We start from the raw sequence: 18,133 nt of genomic DNA on the forward strand, positions 1-18,133 counted from the left end.
ACAGCTCAGATCTTTGGAGAAATGGTCTCCTCTGAGCCTGCCAGTGTTAAATAAATCTCCAATCCACCAAGATCTCTGAGTGCTGCTTGGTTTTTCCACCAGCGTTCTAGCCTCGTTCCATAACAATACCACCTTTGGTTTATCTATCAGTTAATGAACATTTAGGTTCTTAAAAATTTGTTACTATTATGAATAAAGCTTCTGTAACCATTCATGTTCAGTGTTTTGTTTTTTAAAGTTTATTTATTTTGAGAGAGAGAAAAACACAGCACTCGAGCCAGGGAGGATCAGAGAGAGGAGGAGACAGAGATTCCCAAGCAGGCTCCTCACCAGCAGTGCAGAGCCCAACACAGAGCTTGAACTCACTAAGCATGACCTGAGCCAAAACCAAAAGTCAGGCGCTTAACTGACTGAGCTGCCCAGGTGCCCCAATATTCAATCTTTTGTGTGGGTGTGTGTTTTCATTTATTTTGCTTTTACATATTCAGAGTGAAATTGCTAGATCACATGGTAGCTCTATGTTAAACATTCTGAGGAATTGCTAAAATTCTTTCCAAAATGGTTGCACCATTTTACATTCCATCAGCAATGTATGAAGGTTCCAACTGCTCTATGTTCTCAACTGTCTTTTTGACTATAGCCATCTTGGTATGAAATGGTTTCTTACTGTGATTTTCATTTGTATAGCTCTAATGACTAATGATGTTGAGCATCTTTTCATGTGCTTATTGCCCATTCATATATCTTCTTTGGGGACCTTTTTCCTTAGATCTTTTGCCCATTTTTAACTGAGTTATTTGTCTTTCAATTCAAGAATTGTAAGAGTTCGTTATGTATTCTGGACCCATGTTCTTTATCAGATCCATGATTTCTAAATATTTTTTTCTCCCATTTCATGATTGTTTTTCACTTTCTCCTGACTGTCATGTTTGCTGGGATGTTTTTGTTTCTTTGTTTTGTGATTTTTGATTGTGAATTTTTATTTGTAAAACCTTTCTTTGGTAGTTTAGTGTAGACTATTTTCAAGGAGCATTTTGCTTTTCAGGGAATATTTGTGTTTACCTTTGCAAATGCCTGAGCCTACATTCTTAAGTAGTGAGTTAAAATAAAACTGTCACTTTGATGTATGGGAACATACAAAGACTATGATAGCAAACCCAGCTTTTGTGAACGGCACATTATTGTCACTACATCCAGATTCAAGTTTGGGTAACATTTTTTTTATTGCTGTCGGCTTCCAGTAGGCAGGTTTTCTTCTAATAATCTCTTTTATTTTATTTTATTTTTTCAGAATGTGAGCACTCAGCATTACCTCCAGTCAGTTTCCATCCCTGTTCAGGACCAAAGCCCAATCCATAGTACTCTCTCAAATTTGTAGCTTCTCTAGGTAACAGTATTCAGTAGATGTTCTCAGTAGATGAGCAATGTTTCAGTGCTGGTTTACCCTCCTGGAATGGACCTCAGTTTCATATTGGGACTCAGATGTGATTTGTTTACTTTCTTTTAAAACCTTTTAAAATTGATTTTAATGGTTATTTTAGATGATTCTAGCAATCTTAGATATTTTTTAACCAGAGGGTTTTTGGACTGCTTTACTACAGTCACAAAAATCTCATGTAATGTTTAATCAGTTGGAGTATACTCCCATCCACCAGTGGATGTATGTTTTACTTTATAAATGGCTATGATTTGTCTAATATAGGGTATGCTATAATGTAAGACTGAGATTTTAGGTTTACTGTGTAGAAATAGAATTGAATGTAATTTTTATAGCAAATATTCTAAGCTTGCTTTATTTATTCTCTTCCATTTGCCTGAAATTCTTCATGTATTCCATGTTCCTTTTCTTTAATTACAAGGCTCTCACCTGTAATTCAATTACTAAAATATATGAGCAATATATGCCCTTATATACTCTAAGTTTTTAACAGATAATATCTCATAGAAGTCCATGTATTCCTTTAAAAAAATTTTTTTAATCCTTATTTATTTTCGAGAGAGGCAGCGTGTGAGCAGGGGAGGAGTAGACAGAGAGGGAGACACAGAATCGGAAGCAGGCTCCAGGCCCCGAGCTGTCAGCACAGAGCACAACACAGGGCTTGAACTCATGAACTGTGAGATCATGACCTGAGCCGAAGTTGGATGCTCAACCGACCTAGCCACCCAAGTGCCCTGAAGTGCATTTATTCCTTAAGTGTAAGTCAAATAACTGCTAGAATATAGTTATTTCATCATTTTTTTATTCATTCAGTAGGTACATATGAACTTCCATGAGCCAATATACATACTAGATACTGGAGATATGTAGAGTCTAGTGCCTTAAGATAGAACTAACATTAACCTATAAGTATACAATTCATTATTGCTATAACTTGTGCAAAGGATGGAAATCGCAGCATGCTATAAATGAGTGAAATAAAGAAATATAAACTGGCCAAGGACATATAGGAGAAGTATTCTAAAATGTAATATTGTGTCCAGGTTCTGTACTCTAGGAAGAAGTTAGCTGGGTATAGAAGTGATGGAAGGTCATTGTAGATGAAGGAAACAGCCTGGAAATAGTCCTAAATTAAGATGCCTGATAACTTGGAAAGTTTGAAAGAAAGTCAGTGTTAATATAACATTATGAAAAGAGGTAGATTAGAGCAAATTTCCAGAGACAGGCTGGGTTTTAAAGGTCAATTAAGGATGTGAACCTATGTCTTAATGCCACAAAATAATTTTAGCCAGGGAGGAAACATTGGGACCTGCATTTTAATCACATCACTCTGGATAGTTGTAGAGAGTACATTCAATAGAGGAAAGAACTTATGCAGTAGTTTAGGATCAATAGAAAGCTGTTGCATAGAGGAAGCAAGAAACGTTGGTGTCTTGAATTGGGAGAGAATACTTAAGATTACTATCAATGAATATGATATTTTCAATTTAGCATGCACTGCCCCCTCCTCAACACTCACAACCAAATCAGATTTAGCTGATAATTGCAACAAGGATTATAAGCTTATCAGAGGCAAATTTAACTGAAGTTTTATGTAAAGCACTTGGAAAGAAAAAGTTACATTGATATATTGCATAAAATCAAGAAATATGCTCCTATTTTTATTTATTGAGGTTTGAAAGTCAACTGTGCATACATATTTACGATATTTCTTGGAGCATTTGGTTTCAAGGATGCTTTATGTCGTTCTACTGAAATTGTCCTTACATTGGTTTCTTCCCTCTGGTATCTCACATTCTCTCTTGCATTTTATATTCATTATGCTGTCAGATTTAATTACTTATTCTTTTTTTTTTGTCTCATTGCATCAAGATATTAGATTCATATTTTTTCTCATTGTTGTTCACATTATCTCAATCATGATTTGTACTGCTCCATCATTTAAAGGTAGTATAACTTTATGAATGTCATTAACAATCCATATCTATTAAAATCATCTCTATTAGTATTCACCATATATATATTTTCATATTTATATCTTCACTAATAAATAGATGTTGAATATCTATGGAAAAGTGCTTGATGATTTCAAATGTTTATTTTGCCGTAGGACATTCATTATCATTATGTGTTTTAACAGCAGTAAATGTGTATTAAAATATTTTATTATTTTCTGCACTGATTATGGTTCTGCACTGGTCTAACATAAGAGTGAACTTCATGTATTATACAGAATCTATGAAAATTATGTTAGCATAATATTTGGAAGTTGTGTTAATTATATAGTGTTCAACTGCGGTGCCTGGGTGGCTCAGTTGGTTGAGTGTCTGACTTCAGCCCAAGTCATGATTTCACAGTTCGTGGTTTTGAGCCCCACATCAGGCTCTGTCCTGACAGCTCAGAGCTTAGAGCCTGCTTCAGATTTTATGTATCCCTCTCTCTCTGCCCTTCTCCCACTCATGCTCTGTCTCTCTCTCTGTGTCAGAAATAAACATTAAAAAATCATATATATATATATATATATATATATATATATATATATAGTGTTCAAGTCTAAGAGTTCTATAAGAGTTCTATGTGGAGATAACATTTTGGAACTGTAATTTTCTCATGGCCTCTTTCATTTTCTGATTTCTCAGGGTATAAATAATAGGATTTAGTAAGGGTGTGAAAACAGTGTAAAATACAGCAAGGACTTTATTTCCTGAGAAGCTATTGAATGGCCAGGCATAGATAAAAATACAAGGTCCAAAGAACAGAGTGACCACAATCATGTGTGCAGACAGTGTGGACAGTGCCTTGGAGAGACCTCCCGATGATTTTTGTTGTACGGTGATGAGGATGACAATGTAGGAGACAAGAAGGAGGATGAAACAGATGAATGAGAGCAGCCCACTATCAGCAATGACAAATAATTCCAGGGTATATGTTTCCATACAAGCAAGCTTAATCACAAGGGGAAGGTCACAAAATATATTGTCTATGACATTGGGGCCACAGAAAGGCAAGTTTACTGTTAATACCATCTGGCTCATGGTGTGTATAAAACCAATTATCCATGAAAGTATCATAAACCCACTCAACAGCCTGTGGCTCATGATTGTCCTGTAGTGCAGGGGTTTACATATGGCTACATATCTGTCAAAGGCCATAGCTATCAAAAGAGTCATCTCAGCACCCCCAAAGAAGTGCATAAAGAACATCTGAGTCATGCAGCCCCATAAGGAGATGATCTTGTGTTCACTGAGTAAGTCTGTGATCATCTTGGGTGTGGTGACTGTGGAGAGACACATGTCCAAAAAAGAGAGGTTTCCAAGGAGGAAGTACATGGGAGAATGAAGGGTGGAACTAAATGTCACTGTGACCATAATGAGAACATTCCCCAACACAGTAGCACTGTAGATTAAGGAGAATGTTACAAAGAAGAAAATCCGAAGTTCCCATTGTCCAGAAAATCCTAGTAAAATAAACTCAGTCACTACAGATCCATTTTTAAGATCCATTTACTTGATTCAGAAAGACTCCAGAAGTTCTTTTATACAAAGAGAATAAAAAAAAAATAAAGCCACATTAGCACTGATGTTTTCCTATTTCTAATTGATGATAATAATTGATATTATGAGAACACAGAATCTTAAATATATCGGCATCAGTATCTATAATTTGGAATTATTTTATGGGTTATATCATTCTGAAATAATATTCTCATAGTTATGCAATTAAAAAGAATTTGTAAGAATGGAAGTTTTATTTTCTATTGTTTTATTTGATCACATGATACTCTTATCAGTTGATCTTGACTCACTAATTTGCTCACTTGCAAAAATTGGATAAGTAGTTACATTAGTATTTATTTTTCCTTTTATTATCACAATTTTCTGTCACCTCTTGAGATTATGTTAAAACAATATATAAGGAATATAGAATTCAGAAGATGAGGAAATTGTGTTGTCCTTTATCACTGAAGTCATTTTTTAAGGTTATTCTTTATTTCTGAAATAAGTGAAGAAAGTGTAGACACACACACACACACACACACACACACACTCTTAGAGGCTAATTTATACATGAAAGAAAATCTTTATGAACTTCTTTTCCTAACCCTCATATTACTGTTGTTCATAGTGAGAAGTGTACATATTCTGCGTAAATGTCTGTAAGTGGTAGTTAAGAGGTAATTAGTCAAATGATTCAACTCTAACATACAGATTTGTTTTTGGTTGTGCCATGCCATACTAAATTGTCTTTACTTAGCTTTTAGACATTGTTCATAGGATCTAGAGTGATCAAAAATAATAACTATTAAGCTATTAGTATGTGCTAAATATTACTGTGTTCTAAGTGTTTCACATATATTAACACATTTAATGCTCAAAGAATCTCATGAGGTGAATATTATGATTATTCTTATTTTGCATATATGAAAACTATGGCATAGAAATATTTAACGACTTATAGGTACTCAGCTAACAAAGTCAAAGCTGATATTCAAGCCCAGTCAGTCTGATGCCTGAATTTGACCTCATACCAATATACATATTGCCTACAAAGTTAAAGGAATGTATTTTTTATGGTCTAGTCAAGTATTGATTGAATTCATATGTTCCATGTGGTTTCCTTAGGAGGTATGATTCGGCAGGTATGTTGGAATCCTTCTGTGTTACAGCTAATTACACTGTGTTTTCTTATAGAATGAATGAATGCCCTATGTCTAGAGACAATCTAAAGATACATAATAATGAAGCTAAAAATAGCAGTAAACCAAATAAAAAAAACACTTAATTGAGTACATGGTGATGTAACATATTGTAAGAATTTTAAAAGAATGGAGACCAGGGGCATCTGGGTGGCTCAGTCAATTAAGCATCCTACTCTTGATTTCGACTCAGGTCATGATCTCAGGGTTTCTGAGTTCGAGCCCCACATGGGGCTGCATGCTGACAGTGTGGAGCTTGCTTTGGATTCCCATTCTCTCTCTGCCCCTCCCCCACATGTTCTCTCTCCTTCTCTCTCTCAAAATAAATAAATAAACTTAAAAAATGAATGGAGGCCAATTCCCAAGGACACTTTTAGATACAGCTTTAAGTTTGGTTGCTGTTATCTTCAAAACATTTAAAAATTAAAAATAATCCCCATGGGAAGAACAAGGCTCAGAGAATATGTGAGGATTTATAGGAAGAAGAGAATAAAGAACAGTGAGTAGGAGGAGTGGTACATTTAGAAAAGGGACTGAATTCAGATATGAAGATGCTTAGGAAGTGTCTGTTCTCTTTTCTCCAATGACCTATAATGTCCTCCTTGTTTTCTTTTCTACTCAGACCCTTGTCAAAATATCCTATCACCATTATCCAACCTAGTTCCCTCAATTTATTTCCTACCTTATATATTTTTAAGAACTGGACAATGAATACAATTAGGGAAAATAAAGATGAAAATGATGTTCTTGTTGGTCAACCTCCAGGAGACAGAGTGGATGCTGAACGATGACATTGGGTCTGGACGAGCACCCAGAGGACAGCCATGCACCATGCTCTCTTTGAAGGGTTGTGTTACATGATTATCAGGTGAGTGAGCAGGAATTTTACTTTGGAGACCTTTATGACAGTAATTTTAATAGTTATATGCACTTTGGAGAAATGACTGGCTTTGATGATTATCAGATGAAATGAATATGCCAGTTACAATTGGGGAAGAATACCTTTGCTACATGGAATTTCATGCCCCATGATACACTGACAACAGAAAAACTTGGATATGAAATTAATACTCTTAAGTGTAATGCAATTAATACAAATAAATCCTAAATTACAGCTTTATTTTGCCTTTTATTTTATTTGAGAGGGTAAGCTGGCATTCATTTATGTTGTTAGCTTTCCCAGCATTTGTTTCTCTTATTCATCTTCTTCCTTTCCCGAGAAAGTTTTAAAAACTATTTCTTTAGTTCTGTACTTAACATAAATATACCTCTTCTTATGGAGCTAGAGTGTATTATGCTAAGCAAAGTAAGTCAGAGAATGACAAATACCATATGATTTCACTCCTATGTTGAATTTAAGACACAAAATAGATGAACATATGGAAAAGAGGAAAAAGGAGAAAGAGAGAGGAGGCAAACTATAAGAGGCTCTTAACAATAGAGAAGAAACTGAAGGTTGATGGAGGGAGGTGGGTGGAGATGGTCTAAATGGGTGATGAGCATTAAAGAGGGTACTTGTGATGAGCACTGGGTGTTTATGTAAGTGATCACTAAATTCTACTACTGAAATCAATATTACACTAAAAGTTAACTAATTATAATTTAAATAAAAACTTGAAAGAACAACAACAAGAAACCCACAAAAAACAAAAAGCAGGAAAGAAGTGCCATTAAGGTTGTGAAACTATAAGGCCTTTTCTTCCTTCCACAACTTCTCTCTTGACTTGTTATGGTGTTTATTGGCTACTTAATCTCATTCTCAGTAATAATAATAATAATAATAATAATAATAATAAAATATGAATTATTAACATAAAGAAGTATGTAAGTTCTAAGACAAGAAAAGTAATTGCAGCCTCAAAATGTGGGTTTTCTCTATAACTGAAAAGCTGAATGTTGCCTAAGGATCATTTAAAAATGTTTTTCATGAGTTTACTCCCCTTTTGTCCATTGATTCTTATTCTCTATGTTCTTCAGGAGACTGTCTTTCTCATCCTAGCCCCACCACTCTGGGGAAACCCCCCTACGCCTCATACCTTAGCACCTAATATCTTTCAGTTCTTCAGGTAGCTTGTCCATTCAGCACTCTTACTGTGCAGATGATCTTACTGTTAGACTCAGTGTGACTGTCTGTCTTCAAGAGAGAACAAGAGTTCTTTCTTAAATCAGATATTGAGATTACTACTCTTCCCTATATTTTGTAGTTTTTCTTCTCTTTCTTTTTCATCCTACACTAAACCTTAGTAAATACTGTCTCACTGAAGTTTGATATTCTATATCTCAGAGAAAGCTTATCTGGAGAGAATCTGAGCCCAATGCAAGATTCCATAACCTATGCCTTTAGATCTGACATAGTCCACTTCCCCTGATTCCATTCAGCCAGTTCCTGAACTTAACTTGGAATTCCTTTCCTTGACCATTCTTCAGTTATCACCCCAGACTGCTGCTAGGAGGCCATTATATTCTGTCATCTATCTCTCTTCAATTTATAGTATAGTCTTCCTGTGTATCCCTGTATTATTTGCCTAGTTACCTTTTAAGTCAAATAAGGAGCCAAGTCCCATTTCATTTATGTTCAGAACTTTGCACTTTGTTGCAGATACTTGTATAGACTTCTAGCCAATGAGACTCTCCAGGGGAAATTACAATCTTCCAACAGAAATTCTTCTTCTTAATTGTGGCATCAGTTTCATAGCTTTGTGTAGGTTTAACCACTGAAGGGAAAAGGATAGAGGTATCTTGAATCAGTGATCCCATTTTTACAAGAGAATTTATTTTAGAATTTCTTGAAAAGCAAAGTTACTTAAATAAAGTTAAGAATTGAAGACTAGAAAAAGAAAAAAAAAGTGTATAAAGGCAACATAAATGAAAAGAAATAAATTATGTAGTTTAGACAGAGATTCTATTAGTGAAGAAAATTTTCTTCTTCTTCAATAAGCAATTGTACATTTTATTATAGTTAACTTTTCCTCAATTTATGAGGTGCTTTTGAGGAAATTGATGGTAGAATAATTATATATCAGAGCTGGGAGGGAACTTTGTAATCACTTATTCCCTACACCTTATTTAGTAAATAAAAATCTAGATCCACATAATTAAGTAAATTTCTCAAGTGTTTGATTCAGGACCACCCTAAAGCGGTGTGGAATGGGTGACATGGTGTATGTGTAAGCTCCTGGCCAGGCACAGCATGAGCACAGAGATGGCGTGTGCTAAATCTGAATCAGTCATGTAAATCCAAGATTGCAATCCTGAGAATTTTCCATATAAAAACCCATTAAGAAAGGAACAAGTCAAGAGGCCCCTGGGTGGCTCAGTTGGTTAAGCATCCAACTCTTAGTTTAGGCTCAGGTCATGATCTCAGGGTTTGTGGGTTTGAGCCCCATGTTTGGGCTCTGTGCTGATAGTGCAGGGTCTGCTTGGGATTCTCTCTCTTTCTCTGTCCCTCCCCCACTCACTCTCTCTCAAAATAAATAAACAAATATAAACAAAAGGAAAGAAGCAACCCAAGACTTGTTTTATTAGGTATTTGGATATGAGCATTTCTGCTCTTGCTCATGTGTATACAATACATATTACTTAATATAAAAATAATTGATTTATGTAAATATTTCCTTCTCCTTTCATTATGGGCACTTTAAGAAAAATAAAATTTTCAATCTTGACTAATTGTATGTTTTCAAAAATTATGTATACTTATGCTAAAGTACTGAAGGACCTCAAAAACATGCTAAGTAAAAGAAGCAAGACACAAAAGGCCACACGTATGATTTTATTATATGAAATGTTTGGTAAACATAAATCTATAGAGACAGAAAGTACATTACTACAAAGTGGTCACCTTGAGCTGAGAATGCATGTAAGCAGGTATGAATTTTCTTTCTGTGGTGATGAAATGATCTAAAATAAGATTGTGGTGATGGTTGCATAGCTATGTGAAAACAACAATAATTGTTGAAATGTGTATTTAAAACAAGTAAATATATTATATGAGTTATGGTCAATAAAACTCAAACTATTATACATTTTTTGCTTTTATTCTTAAGTAAAAGTATCTTTACTATATTAGATTAGTAATTCTCAATAGTTTTCTGGTTCTATCCAGCTGCTTGTATTCAAATATAGTTCACTATGGAGCTGTCGATGACATAACTGCAGATCTGATATGCCTTAATTTTTAAATTTCTTAATGTCCCCTTTTTGAATTTATATTTTTGACTGCCTTATATATTTGGAAAGTCACTATTCTCTTTTTGTTAAGTGTTTTTCTTGATATTTTCCTACTATTTAGAATACTCCTATGAGTTTCCTAAATTATTTACATTTTCCTTCATTTGCTTGCGTATGAACATCTTAGAAGGACTTCTTTTTCCTAAGATCTCATTTGTATGAGATAAAACTGATGGTCATTTTTATTCAGAAATTTTCTACCTGTTAGTTCTGGTCATTAATTCTCCTTTGCCAGCTCCTTCTCCAGCTCTCAGTAGAATGTGCTTATTACGTGTCTGTCAGTACCTAAAATGATGAAAATAAAAATATCCCCTTTTCTATGAAAAAATTGAGTTTCCGGCAATTGCCTTGTTTTCAAAGATAGTATGAGTTATCTGGGTGCTCACAATTTACTTTTCTTAATTTCACTCAAAATTGGTAATCACTGAACACCTACTGCCAGGTTTTACCCTTTAGTATCATTTTGAGAGCATATATTTTATACATTTGTATGGAAACTCTTGGTCATAGGTTGTTGTGAAGTAGTAATACAATCTCTCAGTGAGAGAGCATTTGATGTCTCAAAAGCCACAGCCTTTTCCTTCCAGCCAACACAAAATTAAAATACCATCTTCAGTATATTAACCCTCTATTGAATTAGCTCTCTATGACATTTCCACTTACCTGCTCTAAAGGCACAATATGAAGAAAGATGTGTTCAAGGGGTTATTCAAAATTAAATATCTGCTTTTCACGCTCTGTGATGCTCCATATTATGAATGTATATACTATCTTCTAGTTGTTTTATAAAAATGTGAATCACCTTGGAGGCAGATTTGTTGGAGCTCTGGGAATCCAAATTTCAAGTGGGAATTGATAGGACACTGAGGCTGCTGCCCTAGCATGACCAGGAGAGATATTTACACTTAATTTCCAGCCCTGCCACATGCTGTCGTTCTCTCTGAGCTTTGGCTTGATTACAATGGACATGAGAGTATTGGTTGATTAGCTGTGCTATAAGAATTGTAGACATCTTTGAATTAGTGGACTCTTGCTTTCCCTCATACTACTCTAGTCTATCCTCCTACCCTCCTAACATTTTGGGTAATTTTTCAGATGAATAATCTCTAGACTTTTCTGAGCATAACATCCCCAACATGAAAATAGATTTCTGTATGTTATAATTTACTATTGACAACATATAATATGTACAATATTAATATATTCAGAAAGTAGAAATTTTAAAATAGTTATGCTAAAGTGGTGATGGGCATTAAGGAGGGTGGTTTATATGTGAGAGATGAATCACTGGGTTCTATTCCTGAAGCCAAGACTACACTGTATGTTAACTAACTTGAATTTAAATTAAAAAACGATTGGCATTATACATTGATAGTATAACTTTTTTTATGCTCACTAAAATTTCAATTACTTTTTATATTTAGGTAATTTGCTATGAGATTTTCAAAAACTATACGGCACAAAATAGTTTCATAACATTGTCCCTTTACTATAAAATATTGTAGTAAATTCTTGTTATACAAGGTGTTTCTTTTACAAAATTAATAATAATAGATGATCTTGGTGTACTTTGCAACGCAGTCTTCAAAGATTGTTTCAATTGCTTGCCAAAAAAGATGTCATTAATAACTTTCAAACTGACTGATATCCGTGTCACTTATGTCATACTCCATTTAATTACAGTCAAATTCATCACTTAACCCATGGCTTAATGTAGATTTCTGTCATAGACATTGCTTTTAGTATGGGATTCATACTAAAAGTCATGAGAGTTTTTTATATACAATTTTTAAAATCACTGATACTTTTGTTAAAGCAAAACTCCTTTCTGTAGGACATAACTGATTCTATTACAGATCATTAGATTTCCAAATCATTAAAAGTAGTTTCTATGCACTTTTTGATACTGTTTACTGATAAAGAATGCATTTTATTTATTGTCATACTGCTCATACTGGCAGAAATGAGTTTTTGGTTCTTTTGCTATTAGTGAGACACATCCACAACACTTTTTATTGCCTTTAATGAGAAATTTAAAATAATTATTTATTATCCTGCAAGTAACAATACTGCAAAAATTATAGAGTTTTATTTTGTGTTATGTATTGATTTATATATCTATATATGTCTTTTGCTAATTGTGATCACTAGCTAATGTATCAAGGTACAGTATACATTGTCAAGTTCATTATTTATTATAATGGAAGTAAATCTGTATTATAAAATAATGTTTCTTAATAATTTAATATGTTTCTATCCAGTTTATTATCAGTTCTGATAGCTTGTTGTTCTCGTACTTTGTGATTTAGTTGGCAAAAGTTTATATTATGGGTAAAATTGTCAACTCTATTATTGTATCACCATTTATGTAAATTTTAAAATTAGAATTATCTTCAATGCAAGGCTAATTAGCATAAATCCATTTAAGCTCCTTATAAAGTTTTGGAGAACAAATTAATATAAAATAACAAACTTTAAGTGTCCCCTTCTTCTATTTTGGCACACCTAAGCTATAATACATAGCAAAGTGTTCAAAGAAATAACTGCTCTAAATCTCTGTCTTTTGGTTAACTCACATGTTTTCAGATAACTTTAAATATTATATGTAATGTAACCAGGTATTATACAGATTAATTTAGATTACCAAAAAAATCTTAATATTAAATACTGGTAAAGCTTAGTTATCTTTTCCAATTAAAAGAAACAGAAGTAGATGTTCACATTTTTTGCCCTATACTTGATCAATTGGTTACAGCCAGCTTAAAATATATTCACTCTCCTTTGGGACAATGGGTTTAAACAACTTTTAATGACTGCTTAATTAACTCTTCTCTTTTGGTTCAACAATGTATTCTGACCCAATTAATACTTCTCTAGGTTCTGTATTTTCTACACTAATAATTCTTTACTCCTTGATTAAATACTCACCCAACGTTATTGGCCAGGGTAAAATTCTATGATTTTTGACATATTCTTTCCCTATCCTCAAATGTTTAATATTCTCATTTCTATTACTTTACTGTATATTCCTTGTTGGCAGAGTTTGTATTTAGCATTCACTTCTACCCTTAATTTAATTTCTTACTTTTGGTTGATTTATTGAGTGAATTTGCTTTTTGTTCTCTTATATCCTTCAACTCTCTAGTGTTGAATATAGTGTCATTTGATTCCTTCTAAAGAAAATTCTGAGGACAAAATATAGGTATTCTAACTTCAAATTTGTTATTTAGAAGCATAAATATATATAGTATAGATTATTGCTCTAAGAAAAAAGGAAACTCTGTATATGCAACTAGTTCTCAAGTGACTAAAATGAGGCCTTGAAATAGATATTGAATTCAGCAAGTCTCCAACTTTCCTGGGTCCATACTGTATGTCAGAAACCTGTCTGTCCTCAAGGATCGCAGAATCTTATTATTCAATACTGATCCCAGATAATCCATTGCTAAGCGTGATGATATGCATGCAATAAATCACACGTTGTTTTATGGAATTTGCAAATTTCTCCTAAAAGAAGTACCTATCCCCAAAGAGGCAACTATGCCTTTAATGATAGGTATTGACTGGCTGCACAAAGAAGCAAGAAGAACAGTCTAGCAGAGATAATCATATGTAGGGAGATATGGAAGCATAGTCTATTCTGACATATTACGTGAACAGAAAATAGCAAGTATGTTTGAAGTATATGATAGCTTGGGTCATGAAGAGGGGGGAATTTTTGATGAGGACAGAAAGTTGGGTTAGCATAAGAACTTTTAAAAATCAATCAAAGTGGTTTTGAATATATTCTGTAATTCACGAGGATCTACTGAAATGGTAAAATAGAGACTGAAGAGAAGTGAGTTTTCACAGAGTGATGATAGTAGCACTGTGAGGCCATTAATGTGTTATTTTAATACTATAGGTATAAAATGATGAAAGTTTGACCTAAGGCCTTGGAGGGTGATGGAGAAGTATTAAGTTGTCAGGTAGAATTATGAAACTTTGGTAACAGAGTGTACATGATTGATGACAGATTGAACAGGGTAAGTAGTGTGTTCCATAACATTGTCTGTAGATTTTCTACATAAGAATCAAATGAGGTAGGGACATTTGGACTGGCAAAATGTTGGACTCTCTCTCTAACAAAAGGAGAGAAGCTGGTAGACTCTCTCTGCAAGAAAACAAACACTTTGCTAGTGAAACTTACAGAGAACAATAAATAATGTGGAGTCTCCATAAATTGTCCTAGGGCATAAAGAAAATAGAGAAATGATCATTTAAGACAATCTACTAAATTTTAAGAACAGTGAGTCTAGCATTTAAGCCACACCGTATCCCATGTCTCCTTTCCCTGCGCCCCCCACCCCCAGCTCCATATTCTAGAAACCCTTTTCCACTCTACTGTGGATACTCTGCTCTAGGAACGTATGGTCAGGAAGATAGGAATTCTTCCTTTTTGCACAGCTTCCAGTCTAGGGTTGTGGTCTCAGGTTTTACCTTGGAAGGGTATGGACTTAAGTGTTGAAGAAATTCTATTCTAGATGAGCACCAAGGAAATGAAAAGGCTATCTTTCCCCGTTCCACACCTCCTTACAGGGCAGAGGTTCCACTTACATAAGGTATTCAAAGCAGTCAAACTCAATGAAACAGAGAATGGTGGTTGCTAGAGTTTGGACAGGAAGTAAATGGGGAGTTGCTGTTCAATGGGTATTTAGTTTCAGTTGTGTAAGATTAATTATTTCAGGAGATCTTCTGTGTAACAGTATACCTCTGGGTAACAATACTATATCATGCACTTAAAAATGTGTCACGAGGGTGCTTCTCATGTCAAGTGTTCTTATCATAGTAATTACTACTACTACTACTAATAATAATAATAATAATAACCAACAACAACCACAACTCTACTCCAGACAGGGCAGGCTAAGAACACTAGGGATCCCCCTCAGCATCCCTATCCTCTAACTTAGTTAGAGTGGAAGTTCATGGCAGAAGGGGCAAGTTGAGATGAACAGGACCTTTGCTCCCCTAGTGCCCACTCATACAGCAGGGTTGTCACTGGGAGAAATAGGCTGCCGCCTCTGACCTCAACTCCTATGCAGTGGTACTCAGGTTCTGCACAGAAGGACAGGCATACTATAAATATGAAGAGCTCCATAACTCTACCTGAGGAGGCATGGCTTTATGTGGAATGGAACTTGGAGAGTTACATTTAAAATTCAATGTCAGAAACAATGGAGCTCTTGGTGAAGAGCAATTAAGAAGGCCCTCATAGCATCACTATACAGATATCAACAAATCACATTGAATGGCACACAGAAGTTTAAAGGATAGAAGCAAAGTGAGAGACACAAGAGAAAGTCTACTGGGATCACAATCAACCCGTGGGGATAAAGGAGGCTGTGTACATGCAATGGCTGCATCCACTTAGGAGAACTCAGACAAAGGTATGGAGCAGAAATGAAAACATTCTGTAAGCCACACACAGATCTATTAACAAAGGATGGAAGCTTCAGTGAAACAAGAAGGTTGAGCACAACCTCTAACCCAATATTGTCTGAAAAATAAGCAACACCATACCAAGGGCAACTCCTAGGAAGCCAAGCTTTTAAAAAAGTCACACAAATTCCTGTTAATCTGGAAGACGGTGTGAGTGCCCAAGTCTGTGCACCTCTCAGGAAACACTGGAGAGGGAGCATTCAGCTATTAGTCCCTGACTAAATGTGGGGCAAAATATAATCTCTTTGAACTGTGAGAGCAGCCTCTAAGCCACACTCATGACTACTAGCAAAGGATAACATTCTACCTGGCCTAGGAGACTTAAGCAAAACCAGACCAATAAGTAGCTTATGATGTCCCAAAGGTAACCAAGCTGCAAGGTTAAAAACAAGGACAAAACCTGAGCAGGATCATCAGAGGCAACACACTGCAGGGGCAATAAACTTCAGGGTTCCTTCAGCCAAGGAACTAGACACCCAACCAATCAGACAATTTCAAGAACATCAACATTGGAGACGAGAGGGATCAGCAACCAGAGTTGCTAAGATACATTATAAAAAAATGTCCAATTTTAAGCAAAACTGATGAGACATGTGAAGAAAAACACAATTATGCCCCATATATGAAATAAAAGATCAATAGAAAAATGCTTTTGCAGGGACCCAGATGTTGCACCTCTCAGAAAAACAACCTTTAAATTAGCTATTATAAATACATCCTGAGAACTAAAGGAAAGCATGTCTAAAGAAGTAGCGGAAGGTATGACAATATCTCATCAAGTAGAGGGTATCAAAAAGATATAGAAATTTTTTTTAATGGAGATTCTGGAGTTGCAGAGTACGATAACTCAAATGCAGAAATCACTAGAGAGATGACCCATAGATAGGAGCAGTCAAAGAAAGAAGCAGTGAAGTTGAAGATATATCTATAGCAATTATGCAATCTCAAGAACAGATAGTAAAAAAGAAAATGTGGAAAAGTCAACAGAACCTCAGAAGAATGTGTGACACCATTAAGTGCACCAAATTATATGTAATAGGATGTAAATATTTGCTTCTAGATTGAATCATTAAGCTGAATGTGATCTTATTACTTCACATAGGGAGTGCAGGAAAAATAGCAGCTTTGGGAAGGTAGGTAATTAATTTGGTGTTTACATTTTAGGCTTGAGATGTCTTTGAGATACCCAGGGAACAGCTCAGTAGAAAGTTGAAAATGAAAATTTCACAGCTCAGAAATGAGCAGAAAGGAGAAAATGATATTACTGTGGGTAAGTGTAAACAACAACTACCACCTTGAAAGCTGGATGAGCAAAAGAGGAAGAGACATTACCCAGAATCCCTAAACGCTGCTGGGAGGGTGCTGCCATTACTGATGTTGGAACCTCTATCCCATTACTGAGTAAGAATATGCACTTGCACTTGGTGAAGCTTTAGGGGTCTTGGACCCTTCAACCTTACTGATGCTGCTAAGCCCCACAAAGTATTCCTGGAGTCCATGGTTGCCTGATATTGCTGCTGCCAGAGCCCAAAGCAGAAGAATGTAAAGCTTCTGCCTTTTTCTTGCCTTCCAACATCATGTTAGTGTCTTCCACTGATAGAACCTGATAGAAATAAGTTTGCAAGGGAGTTCAGGAAAAGTAATTTTCAGGCTTGTGGCTATGTACTAAAGAGAGAGGACTATAGAAAAGCTAATATGGGGCAGAGAGTCACCAGAGAAATATTCTGAATCATCTTCCCATTTTGTTGCTTAGACTCCATGCACACCACTCCACCTGTATTTAAATTTCCAATAGAAAATAATTGCTTCAGCTGAAAGATTCATTTGTCCTGCATACAAATTAAGACATTCTCCCCTTTTACTCCAAATGGCAAGCTAGAAGTTATCATAGCTTCCTATATCCATCTCAGTGTTGTTTGGGATTTCCCCTAGTTTAGTCATAATCCCATAGGAATATTCCATAGCCTAGAGACTAAATGATAAAGTTAATCACCAGCATCTTCTTGGTGAGGAAAAATAAAGGAAAAAAAGGAATTTGAAATTTCTTTATAAACACACAATTACCCTAATACATAATTCAAGAGGAAAATATTCTTTTTTTTTTTTAAACAAACAAGTTTTTTTTTTAATTTTTTTTTTAACGTTTATTTATTTTTGAGACAGAGAGAGACAGAGCATGAACGGGGGAGGGTCAGAGAGAGGGAGACACAGAATCTGAAACAGGCTCCAGGCTCCGAGCTGTCAGCACAGCGCCCGACGCGGGGCTCGAACTCACGGACTGCAAGATC

The 18,133-nt window shown here is 35.1% G+C and overlaps 1 protein-coding gene across 1 annotated transcript; it reads right to left on the reverse strand.

Annotated features, from left to right (window-relative positions):
• Positions 1-4,011: 4,011 nt before the first annotated feature.
• LOC101094933 (olfactory receptor 4L1-like) lies at positions 4,012-4,944 on the reverse strand. The gene has a single exon (XM_003987361.3). It carries the CDS (start codon positions 4,939-4,941, stop codon positions 4,012-4,014), a length of 930 nt encoding a protein of 309 aa, XP_003987410.1. The 5' UTR covers positions 4,942-4,944.
• Between the last annotated feature and the right edge of the window lie 13,189 nt (positions 4,945-18,133).

This window comes from Felis catus, chromosome B3 (genome assembly GCF_018350175.1).
Source record: "Felis catus isolate Fca126 chromosome B3, F.catus_Fca126_mat1.0, whole genome shotgun sequence".
In the NCBI taxonomy this organism is placed as follows: Eukaryota; Metazoa; Chordata; class Mammalia; order Carnivora; family Felidae; genus Felis; species Felis catus.

Excerpts from the sequence above, each read along its gene's own strand:
- LOC101094933 (XM_003987361.3), bottom strand. The coding sequence starts at position 4,941 with ATGGATCTTAAAAATGGATCTGTAGTGACTGAGTTTATTTTACTAGGA.